The sequence below is a fragment of the Myiozetetes cayanensis genome, unplaced genomic scaffold, assembly GCF_022539395.1.
Source record: "Myiozetetes cayanensis isolate MyiCay16 unplaced genomic scaffold, myiCay2020 scf14, whole genome shotgun sequence".
In the NCBI taxonomy this organism is placed as follows: domain Eukaryota; kingdom Metazoa; phylum Chordata; class Aves; order Passeriformes; family Tyrannidae; genus Myiozetetes; species Myiozetetes cayanensis.
The window spans coordinates 20,087,859-20,099,467 of NW_026087048.1; the positions used below are offsets into that span (position 1 = coordinate 20,087,859).

The 11,609-nt window shown below is 53.0% G+C and overlaps 1 protein-coding gene across 1 annotated transcript; it reads right to left on the reverse strand.

The window, feature by feature from the left end:
• Window positions 1-6,706: 6,706 nt before the first annotated feature.
• On the reverse strand, window positions 6,707-11,046 carry CIAO2A (cytosolic iron-sulfur assembly component 2A). Its single transcript, XM_050309566.1, has 5 exons — window positions 10,886-11,046; window positions 9,586-9,750; window positions 8,457-8,506; window positions 7,901-7,946; window positions 6,707-7,161 (listed from the first exon to the last, which is right to left on the reverse strand). Exons 1-5 carry the CDS (start codon window positions 11,019-11,021, stop codon window positions 7,064-7,066), a joined length of 495 nt encoding a protein of 164 aa, XP_050165523.1. The 5' UTR covers window positions 11,022-11,046; the 3' UTR covers window positions 6,707-7,063.
• Between the last annotated feature and the right edge of the window lie 563 nt (window positions 11,047-11,609).

Below are 11,609 nucleotides of genomic sequence, written 5' to 3' on the forward strand. Positions count from 1 at the left end.
CCTGTCTTGGGAAGGGTTTGCTGGTAGGTTGTTCCCTGGAGAAGGGCAGGAGCATTCAGGTAGGAATTCCTTCCCCTATGACTCTTCAGGCTGTGAAGGATGCCCAAAAGCTGGGGGATCATGAGGGTGACTGTCCTGGCACTGAGCAGGGCCAGGCTGGACCCATCCCTGGTCACAGCTCCAGGTGCGTTTCATCACCTGTCAGGAGCAACAATCGGTCCCTAAACGGGAAATTCCTGTGTGAGATCTGTATGTAAAGCACACCCATGACTTCACCAGCTGTGTTTTGTTCCTTTCCAACACGGTGTAAATTTTTCATGTTCCAAGAGCCTGTGTTCAGTCCTGGTTTCCTCCTCCCCACTCCCTCCATCCGCGCATCCGTCCCCTCCCAGGTTTGTGAAGAGACAACCCCTGTGCTGGGGTCTCATGGCCACAGCTCACGAGTGTTAAATTAAACAGTTACTGAAGGAAACAGGTGGGCTTCACAGTTTCTCTTCCTTGGGGAATTTCGAGGGAGTTTTCAGTTGATTGGGGGTGGTTTAGGCCCTGGCAGCAGGAAGGGGGATCTGTTTGCATCTGAAAATCATTTCCAGCGGCCCTTTGCTACTGGGATTTGTTGGTTAAAACGTGAGCTGGGTCGGTGGGGTGAATCAGTTCTGCAAATCAGTTCATTCCAGGGGTACCCAGCCAGGTGAGCCCCTCCTGCAGTGCCTGTCCATGCCATCCCCAGCCGGGATGAGGGCACAGGATGATCCCTCCCATGGGAGACTCAGCCAAACCACTGCACCAGTGCCCACCAGCACCTCGTGTCCCACCAGCACCTCGTGTCCCTGTGGTCCTGCCAAGGCTGTGTCTCTTTGGCACAGGGAACTGCAGCAGCCAGGGGAAACCTTTTCCTTTCAACCAGAAACCTCTCCTTTTCAACCCCAAATCCTTTCCTTTTCAACCCCAAATCCTTTCCTTTTCAACCCCAAATCCTGTGTGTCTCCAGAAGGGCTGACCCTGCTGGGCTGGGAGCCCTGGGGTTTTTCTGTGACCTTCAGCTGTCACAACACAGCCCTGGGCTGGGTGTCCCTCTGGGAAGGGCTGAGCCTGTTCCCAAGCTCGGACTGGGAGCAGCAGGATTGGATTTAATGCAAACCAAAAGCACAGCACCCTGAACCTGGCAGTGCCAAGCTGTGGAGGTGTCAGGTGGGCACTGAGGCTGGAGGAGTTTGGATCATAGTGTGGGAGTCTGTTGGAAGGGCATTTTGTCTAATTTGTAGCCACATAACAAGCCAGGCCTCCCAGCAGCACAGAAACTGCATTATCAGTGATGATAACACACATCTTGCTTCATTTTCTTTCAATGAGATGCTTATAGGGAGTCTCTCTGGAGAGGGACTCTTCACAAGGGCCTGGAGTGACAGGACAAGGGGGAATGGCTTCCCACTGACAGAGGGAAGGGTTAGATGGGATGTAGAAATGCCTTTTTTCTTCTTTTAAAGATGCTTTTATTGTCTTAAGAGAAGCAGGATGTTATTCAGACACAGCTGCTGCAGTGGGGGGAAAGGGAAGGAGGAAAGGGCTTATGGATCAAATGATGTTTGAAATAGGGTCATGGAATGGTTTGGGTTGGAGGGACCTTAAGGATCATCTTGTTCCACCCCTTGGCATGGGCAGGGACACCTCCCACCAGCCCAGGGTGCTCCAAGCCCCATCCAACCTGGCCTTGGACACTTCCAGGAATCCAGGGGCAGCCACAGCTTCTCTGGGCACCCTGTGCCAGGGCCTGCCACCCTCCCAGCCAGGAATTCCTTCCCAGTATGCCATCTAACCCTGCTCTCTGGCAGTGGGAAGCCATTCCCACTATCCCTGTCACTCCCTTCCCTCCCAGAAAGTTCCAGGGTTCTGTGATTCCATGATCTCCTGAAAGCCTCTCTGAGAGGAGTCAGAGGCTTTTGGCTCCAGATCAGAAATCAGATCTCCCTTGGTCACCTCCAGACATTTCCATCCTGGAGACAGGAAGGAAGGGAGCTCACTAATTGGGAAGCAGGAGGCACTTATGGAGGAGCTTGTTTGTGTCTGGGATTCACAGGAACACTCCAAGCGCTTCCGTGGCTCTGGGGCAGTCGGGTCTCCCTGGCAGAGCACCTGTGGTTTGCAGCTCTCAGACCTCACCGAGTGCTTCTGTCTGGCCCAGACGGTCTCATCTGGAGGATCTGAATTCCCAGAGAGCCAGAGGGGTCATCAGTCCTTCATCAGCTGCAAGGCCGAGGGAGGGACCCTGGTCCTGCCGGTGACCTGAGCACGTGGGGAGGCAGCGAGTCCAGTGGGACCAGGAATCGCTCACAGCTTCCATCTGTGCTCTGTCATAGGGAACAGGTAGGAATAAGAGTCGGGTTTGTGTTCTCCTGGCCTCAAAACCTCCTTGTGCCACACACAAAGGCTTCACAGGCACAGCCCCGAGGGTCAGCAAAGCCAGGACAGCAAGCAGAGAATTTGAAGAATTTTGCTGGTTTATCTGATTTTTTGGCTTTTAATTGGAAGCTGCTCCAGGTGGGAACAGCCTCCATCCAACCCCTTTGGTCCCAGCCAGTGCTCCAGCAGGTCATGGCCACCCAGGACTGCCCATTGCAGAGGGGCATTCCCAGAGGGAAGTAAAGCAGCAGAAAATAGGAGGAGGGAAGGAAGGGGAGGGAAATGAGCTGCCTTGCTCCTCAGCTGGTACCAAGGCACAGCCTGTTTGCTCTCCCAGAGCAGCCCTTTCTGCTGGGAAAGGAAATAAAGCTGTTTCACATGTGCTGAAGGAGGGGAGGGAGGATCTGCAGCCCCCACTCCCCCAGCCCCAGACCTGCATCTGCACTTGAGGGGAGGCTCAGCGGGCTGGTGTAAATATTTAGTAGTATCTATGGGCTAAAAATAGCTCTGTCTCTCCATGCAGCAGCTCCATCTCTGGTGAGTAACAGTTACACACCCGTGTAAAGTGTTTGCAGAGGAGCCCCAGGAGCCCTTCACACAGCCCTGCTGTGGGTGAGACCCCCGGATGTGGGATTTGGCCCCTCCACCTCTGGGTTTGCTGCTCCTTTGCAAGGGCTCAGCCTGGGGATCTGGGGTTAGAAACGGGATTTTAACCCTTTTATTCCAGAGGCTGCTGTGAATCGCTTTGCGTGTCAGGGGAGCCCAGCAAAGGGGCAAAAGGATGCTGCTGCTCTTCCTGGGGGGATTGGAGGGGGGAGAATGGTCTGTCTTTGTGTTTGTGCTGAGGTTTGAGGCAAGGCAGGAGCTGAACCTGTGCTTGGGACACTCCCCTCTTTGCAGGGTGATGTGATGGGGATGAAGGTGCCCTCCAGCGTCTGCCCTGGCTGAGATCCTCGCAGCTCCACGTGCTGGGGCGTTCCCTGGGTCTCTGCTTCCTTCCCCATCCCTGCAGGCGCTTGCCGGGTTCCCCCCGGAGAGGTGAACGCCCAGGTGCCCACGCTCCTGCTGGGACACCCTGCGGTGCTGAGTCCGCACAGCTCGGAGCATCCCGGGGTTCTGGGGTTGCGGGAGCCCGGGGGGGCCGGTGCCGCTCCCCGGCACAGCGCTGTTCTGCGGGCTGCTGCTGCCCTCTGCAGTTATTGCTGCTGCCCTCTGCAGTTGTTATTGCTGCTGCCCTCTGCAGTTGTTATTGCTGCTGCCCTCTGCAGTTGTTATTGCTGCTGCCCTCTGCAGTTGTTATTGCTGCTGCCCTCTGCAGCTGTTATTGCTGCTGCCCTCTGCAGTTGTTATTGCTGCTGCCCTCTGCAGTTGTTATTGCTGCTGCCCTCTGCAGTTGTTATTGCTGCTGCCCTCTGCAGTTGTTATTGCTGCTGCCCTCTGCAGTTATTGCTGCTGCCCTCTGCAGTTGTTATTACTGCTGCTGCCCTCTGCAGTTGTTATTGCTGCTGCCCTCTGCAGTTGTTATTGCTGCTGCCCTCTGCAGTTGTTATTGCTGCTGCCCTCTGCAGCTGTTACTGCTGCTGCCCTCTGCAGCTGTTATTGCTGCTGCCCTCTGCAGTTATTGCTGCTGCCCTCTGCAGCTGTTCCTGCTGCCCTCTGCAGCTGTTCCTGCTCGCTGGAAATGCAGAACGAGCCATCTGAAGGGACGGTTTTGCTGGCGGTGGCACAAGGGAGGTGACACGCGTGTGTCCTCCCGGGTTTGGAGGGACATCCCGAGCTCCTGAGACCCCTCAAATCCCGCCCGACAGGTCCCTCCTGGAGCTGTTCCCGGCTCAGGGTGACCTGCTCCTGGATGTGTCTCTGGCACCCAGGTGATGGTGTCACCCCCACGGTGTCCCCAAACCCCTGTGGCAGCAAAGCCTCTGCCCACCCCTGTCTGTGGGGCAGCAACGGGGACGGACAAAGATCCCAACCCCAATTTTAATGGAAATGCTGGAAAGTGCAGCAGCTCCTGGGGAGTCACCTCCCTGTGCCCCCAGCAGGGACCCGTTCCCTGAGGAACTGGGAATATTCCTGAGCTTAGACCTGCTTTTGGGGGCAGATCCATTTTCCCCAAATTGCTGGGATTCCCAGGCTCTGAAGAAGAACATTTGACCTCTGTGCTCCAGCACAAAGCCCTTGGAACTGATGATCCCAAGGCACTGCAGAGTCAAGGCAAGGCCTCTTATGGCCATCAGACCACCCCATTCGCAGTCCCCCAAGCCTTTGCCTGAGCTGGGAATGCCATTTTGGTGGTGCAGGCAGAGCTGTGCACAGGCACCAGGCTCCTCATCCAATATATCCGCATATCTCGTGGTCACAGGACCCACAAACCCTCCTTGCTGGCTCAGATATCAGCATTTCTGAGGAGAAAATATCGTCCCCTGTGCTGGACAGGAGGAAAGAAAGCAGATTCCAGGAAAACAGCCAACAGATAACGCAGCTCCTGCTCTCCAGAGCATTGAACTCCCTGCAGTTCACCTGCCTGGAAGCCTCCCCAGCAGGGGGGTGGGTGCAAGACGTGTGTCCCCCCTGTCCTGGCACAGGGACACACATCTGTCCCTCCCCTCTGGGCTCAGAAAGCTGGACAAGCTGCCAGGGCAGGGAAATTCCCTGTGCAGGGATTCTTGGGGAGAGAAAAGTGGAAAGAAGTGCCTTAGATCTACTAAATTAAAAAACAAGTTTGCTTCTCCTGGATTGCTTTGTTTTCCACCAAGGTGAGGGGTCTTTGTCTGATAAAGCCCTTCCCTGGCAGTTTTCCAGGTGTGACAGGGACAATTCCTGCCTGAATCCTCTCCTGTTCTTTCTCCATGGGGTTTTCACTCTTGCTCCAAATTAATTAGTCCAAATGTTTCCTAAAGCCTGGGTTGGAATGACTCTTTGTTTCACCCTCTGCCAGCCCCAGGAGCTCTTGCTCGGGACAGGCTGTTCCTGGGACATTTGTACCCTCAGGAACACGGATCCAGTGAAATCCTGTGGGCACACAGCAAAGCTGGTCCCAAAAATGGCATTATATCCCTGAAATGAGGGTTTGCCACATGTGGTGGCCTGGTTGGACCTGAGCTGTTCAGTGTTTCCAGAAAATTGCATCTTTTGATCATCAAAACCCCCATTTCAGTTGTTTTAGTATTTTAAACCAGACCTGGGCTTCTCAAGGAGCTCAGTTCAGCAATGAGGGTACAAAGGGGTTTGAAATTCAGCTAAAATGTAATAGAAGCTGAGTAATTGAAGTTAAGAGAAGCAATTTTCCACATGTGCTGGAACTGAGAGTTCTACAGCTGGGCAGAAATCTGTGGAAAAGTGGGATTGTTCTCTCCCCCACCCTTTCCCCCCTTTTTAAATGCCTTTTTTAGGGTAATTTGGCCCTGGGATGGGGCAGGGGAGGAGCCCTTGCTGGCACAGCTGTGCCATGGGGCAGTTCCCTGCTTTCCAAAGAGAAACATGCCCCTGTTTATAATGCTGGAGTCCAGCCCAGCATTCCATGCCTCCAGGAGGGCTTTATGGGGATTATGAAAATGGTTACAAATCCCTGAAATCAAACCAGATGTTTGCACTGAGCTCCAAGGATTTCTCACCGTTGAACCAAACATGAAGGACTCCGTTCCAGGGAGGAGCAGCTCCCAAAATCCCTCGTGAGCCACTGCAGCACATCCTGGACTTCACTGCCCCTGGGAGAAGGGCAGCTGGGAGGGGAATGCTTGCCTGATTCCCCAGGGAAAGGTAAATCCACGGGCAGATCCACAGCTGCAGTGGAAACCATCCCTGAGGAACTTCTCCAGGGAGGAACCTGTGGCAGCTGGAAACGTTGTGGATGCTCCAGGTAAGATCAGTGAGGGAGCAGCAACAAGGAACAGGGAACCCCAGAAGGAACAAGGTCGTGGGAAGCAGAGGAATGAAGGGCTGTGGGATTCTCTCGCCTTCCACACTGCAGGTAAGTCACCAGAAAAAGCAGGATCAAACTGACAAGATCTTGGCTGCAGGGAAATTTTACCCTCAGGGTGGTTATAAAGCAAAGCCTCCAGAATTAGAAATGTATTTAGCAGTGGAAAACAGCCCAAATATTTAGCAGGAATAGTGTCCCAGTGAAAATCTCCCTGTTCTAGTCCAGTCTCTTGGCTCCAAATCATTTTTCTGAATTAACTTCAGCTTTAATGTGTTTGTTGAAATGAAGTTCAGTAAAATGAAGAAGGGAATCTTTCCTTCTCTAACAGAAGTCTAAACTTAAGCTTAAAGAAAAAAACAACAATTCAGAACCCAGAAAGCAGCATTTCATTACAAGAATCTGCTTTATTTTTTACAGTGCAGTAACTGAAACAATGTAGAAATTTAACTTGCAAAACTGTATTTATATCACAATGTCTCTCAGAAGGCAATGCAGACGTGTTGCTTTTAATCACAAAATATTCCTCTGGACACCAGAAATTCCAAGCCCTCAGCGCTATACCCTTCATTTAGAGACTGATTCCTCATAATTTAAATCTATCTTATAAAACAATTTCTTTTTTTTAGAAAAACACGTGGAAGGAAGGTATAAAGAACTCAAGTATTAAACTCAAGGCCTTGATTATTATTATTATTATTTCTTCTGCAGGCAAAGCTGTCCTCAGGAGCACCCCCAGGGGCCCTACTCGGGCTCGGTGACGCACTGCTCCACGATCTCCCGCAGCGTCGGGTTCTCCATCGCCGCCGCCACGCGCTCCTTGTCGTTGATCTGCTTGTTGACTGCAAAACAGGCCGGCAAGAGGCAGCTCAGGAGCCCCAGGGGCAGGGGGCACGTGGGGATGAGGGTGCTCAGGAGCAGCCAAAGGCAGAGGGTTAGCAGGAAAAGGGGAACAAGGCCAGGGAAAGCTCAGTCGATGACCGACCAGCAGAAATCGGTCATTTGTGACACTTTCTCTAGTTTAGGAAAAGAATTTGAGATGCTCTAAAGACAAGCCTTAAAATTTAGTGCGAAAATCACGACAAATCAGGAGACTGAGTCCTCCAGGTTCAGTTGCTAAGTTACCTCACCAAAAGAACCAATTTCTGCCAAAGACACCCCGTGCTCAAGACTGGGGCACTGCTGGCAGGGGCTCTGGCAGCTCTGGGGGCAGTGCCCGGCTCTGACAGTGCCCCTGCCCTCAAGTTTCACTTCAAGCACTGGCTGAGAAACACGGGTGTTTTTTGTTATGAATTTTTCAGGACAGCAAGATCAGCCACTCGGTTCTTCATGTCAGTTATTCAGCAGCAACTTCTTTTGCCACAAGCACAACCTAACACCTGCAAGGACTGCGCTGAGAAACCAAACCAGCAGCCAGCCCTGGTGACAGAGCCACCACAGCTTTGGGAACAGCCTCAAGGGCGTGATGGATTTTAAGGCTTTCCCAGGGTATCAGCTCCTGGAAAGGACGGGAAGGCAGGGGAGGGAAGGACTCAAGCAGCACAAGCAGGCTGCAGCAGCTCATTGCCAAGCTCTACTCACTGTCCTCTTCAGTGGAATGTGTGCCCTCAGATATGTAGATTTCCAGCTGGAGGAGAGATCAGCAACGTTAGAAGGGTCACAACAGCTGAATTTATTCACTGCTGGAAGGAAAAGGTTGTCCAGTGCTCATACAACATATGTCACTCCTCCTGAGAAGCAGGGGATGCATGGAAAGAGCTGATCCTGGACTTCACTGCTACACAACCACAGCACAGGCTCCCCGTGAGACACTGCTGACAACCTGCTCGGTGATGACAGTCCCAGACAGTCTGCCTGAACTCGGCTGACACAGTCTGTTCCTGCATGGAACAGATTATGGGACTGGACCTAAACCCCCTCCAACATTCACCAGGCCTGGGAAGAACAACAAACCCCCCTGACACAGGCTGGAGGGCAGGGAGATCTCCTGAAAGGGATGTACCCAAAGGAACCAAGGGAAAAAGAAATCAGCTCCTGGCTGGCAGCAGAGCAGGCCATTCCCTGCCCTGCAGGCTCTCTGGCAGAGGTTGTCTCTCATTCATGCAGTTCAAAACAGGTTTCAAAGCAGGTACTTTACCTTGTGTCTGAAAGGCAAACATCTCTGAAGTTTTATTCTTAGACAAAGGCCTGTTAAGACAAAACAGAGATTTCCTTGTAAAATTCAAGGTTGAGGAGCGTTTTCAGAGAATCCATATTTACCAATCAGTATAACTGACAACCTCCTTTTGTATTCTGAGCAGCACAAGCCACAGAGGGACTGAAGAATTTGTGGTTTGGCCCCTTGGACGCAGCTTTTCAGGTAAGTTCACACCTGCCTTACAATCCTGGAGGTCTCTGGTCTCTAATCACCTCCTAGAAACACTAAATAGAGACAAATTCCTCCCTTTCCAGCTTGCTTTGGTATTTTAGATAGAGCTCTCCAGCTGTCCCTGAGGCTGCAGGTGCACTGAGGGGAATGCTTGGTTTGTTTTTAATAGTTGTTTAAAAAAATAATATAAACTATTTGGGCATAAGTACATCAGTTTACTCATTAAACTAAAGACTTGATTTCCCTTAAATCTTTAAAACACACCAGAAGTCTTAGTTCTGATATTTAATGGTAAGACTTTCCAACCTTGGCACATTTAAACAAATCACGTCAGAGCTCTCAGATGGGATTTTTCAGATGAAATCTCACCACAAATCATAAGGGAAAAGTAAAAAGGCAAAACAGGCCAGTGTAAATTCTCATTCCACATAATTCCCTTCCAACTCCTGATGGTTCAGGACTTTTTTGGGGATTCCTGGATTGCATGTGGGGATTTTTGGTGTGTGGGAATGGAGAACAGCCCATAGGGAAGGGAGACAAGCATTAAGTTTAAGGTTTTTTAAATGTAAGAGCTGACCAGTTTTTAATTTAACATTGCTGAGATAACGTGGCCAATACAAAGAAGGAATTCTGTACCACTTCCCAGGAGGTTTCTGAGGGGCTCTTTTTGAGGAGTTTCCCTGGCTGGATACAAACTGGTGGGTTTCCCCACACTTCTCTGGATTTGGGTTTGGTTTGGGGTTTTGGTTTGGTTGCACTGCTAGCTGGGCTCTCAAGATGCAGTTCCTGGTCAAACCAACACAGCAGCACAGGGCTGACCTTGAACTGACACTGGTGTTCCTCAGACCCCCCCAGTGACCCCCTGCTCGTGGTGTCCAGTTCAGAGCCCAAACCTCACCGATGAGAGTGGCCAAGGAGCAATGAGGTACTGTTGGTGTAAACCTGATGACGACCAGATACTCCTCCTCTCCTATCTCCTGCACCTCCACACCACCTTCTGTCACCACTTCCAGTTCTTCCAGAGTGTTTGGCTTCTCCGGGTCCCGGATGGTCCGGATTATGTCTGAAGCAGAAGGCGAGGGAGCAACAGTAAAGCAGCTTTCCAGGATTTAATAAAAGGTATTTTCATTCTCAACCACCTGCCCAGCACTGCTAGTTTTGCCCCCCTCTGGAAGGGGCAGAGCTGTAAATACCAGGGACACTTTATCTCACAAATTCCTTCGGGACAGGACAAACTGAGGCGTTTGTTGCTCACTGTGGGTTTGTTTTTCATGTTCCATTAGTTCTGATTTAGTTCAGCAGCACTTCAGGGGTTCCTCTGCTCTTTCAAATCTAATTATACATGGACAGGTGCTTTATTCTGCAGAGCTCATGGACAAGTCTGACCCTGTGCATGATCCAAAATCCTCAGGATTTGCTTCCCTGCTCAGGTTCATACCCTGGGTTATGAGTAATAACTTTTACTTGGGGCCACTGATGTTTTAGAGTAGCTCTACTTAAACCACTCAAGTTTTAAAACTGAGTTTGTTTAACATTGTGTCCTCTTTTATTCTTTTTACATCAGGCTGTGAAGTGCTGCCCAAACCCCACTCCTCAGTTCTCTGAACTAAGAGTGCCCCGAGGCTGGACAAGGTGTTTGGAATCCTCCCCAGGCAGAACTTCCAGCAGTGCAATCTCTCCCCACTGTACAGAAACAGTCACTCAGTGACAGAAGTCTCCGTTTCCCTGGATCCACTGGTGACCACCCTGGAATTCCTGGCCCTTCCAGGTGTGTCCAGCTGCTCCTGTCTCAGGTGAGGAAACATTCAGTGGTGCCCCCGAGGCAGGGGCTGAGCTGGGCAGCGATCCAGGCCCTTCCCAGCCCCGGAGCACCCTCCACTCCAGAGGGGCAGGGAGACCCTTCTCCCACACTCCTGGCCCGGGTCCCCCCTCACCGTGAGCACCCCAAGGGAGCCCCTTCCCACCCGAGTCCAATCCCAAAACGAGCCACAGAAACGTTCCTCGCTCCAAGCTCCCGGGCACGGCTCCCACCACGCGGCTGGGCAGGCAGGGAAGGGCAGGGGGCGCTTCCCTCCCTTCAGCCCCCCCGGGGCACAGCAGGAACCCCCCTAAAACCACCCCCAGCCCCCTCGCAGCCCCCGGCCCCACAGCCCCTCACGGCCCCGGCCCCCCGCCCGCCCCGGCCCCCCGGCGGTCACCGTAGACCTCGATGGCCCTGTCGTGCTCCATGGCGCGGCTCGGGGGCGCATGGCCGGGGCTGTGGCCGGGGCTATGGCCGGGGCAGCCCCAGAGCCGGCCCAGCGCCTGCGAGAGCAGCGCCCGCAGCAGCGCCATGGCCGCGCTCCGCCATCGCCGGCCGCGCGGGGCGGGGGCGGGGCCGCGGGCATCCACCAATGGACGGCGGCGCTGCTGCGCTGGGCCCGCCTACGGGGCGGGGCGTGCGTGTGGACACGCCCCCTCCGCTGTCCTTTGGTGGGGACAGAGAGACCCCGGGACAGACACAGGGACGGACAGAGAGACCCCCGGGAGAGACACAGGGACCCCGAGAGAGCCTCGGCTCGGGGGCACTGCGGGATTTGAGCAGCTCTCTAAGCACAGAGGCAGGGTTAGAAAAGAGGCGCTGTTTGTCGTACGCACGGGGCGGGGTGGGCGTTCCCACAAAGCGGGAGGATTTGTGCGCTGAAGTTCACATAAACTCTCCCGTCCAACCCACAGTTCCATCCGCAGCACAGATCAAAGGAAGAGGCAGAGACAGACAATTCTTCTTAAAGACGCGGGAAATTCTGCTTAAAGATAGGGAATTAAATATACAGAGAACTCTGTTTGCATACACAGCGAATCGCGCTCACAGACACGAGCGACACCGCCCCCGCCCGCGGGGCACACGAAACTACATCTCCCAGCGTGCATTGCCGCCCCATC

What these genes read in the sequence shown, in the direction of transcription:
- CIAO2A (XM_050309566.1), bottom strand. Translation starts at nt 11,021, where the DNA reads ATGGCGCTGCTGCGGGCGCTGCTCTCGCAGGCGCTGGGCCGGCTCTGG. An exon ending in CTCCTTGGCCACTCTCATCG is followed by an intron (nt 8,507 to 9,585) that starts GTGAGGTTTGGG and finishes TTGTCTTAACAG; the next exon opens with GCCTTTGTCTAAGAATAAAA. An exon ending in GTTTGCCTTTCAGACACAAG is followed by an intron (nt 7,947 to 8,456) that starts GTAAAGTACCTG and finishes TCTCTCCTCCAG; the next exon opens with CTGGAAATCTACATATCTGA.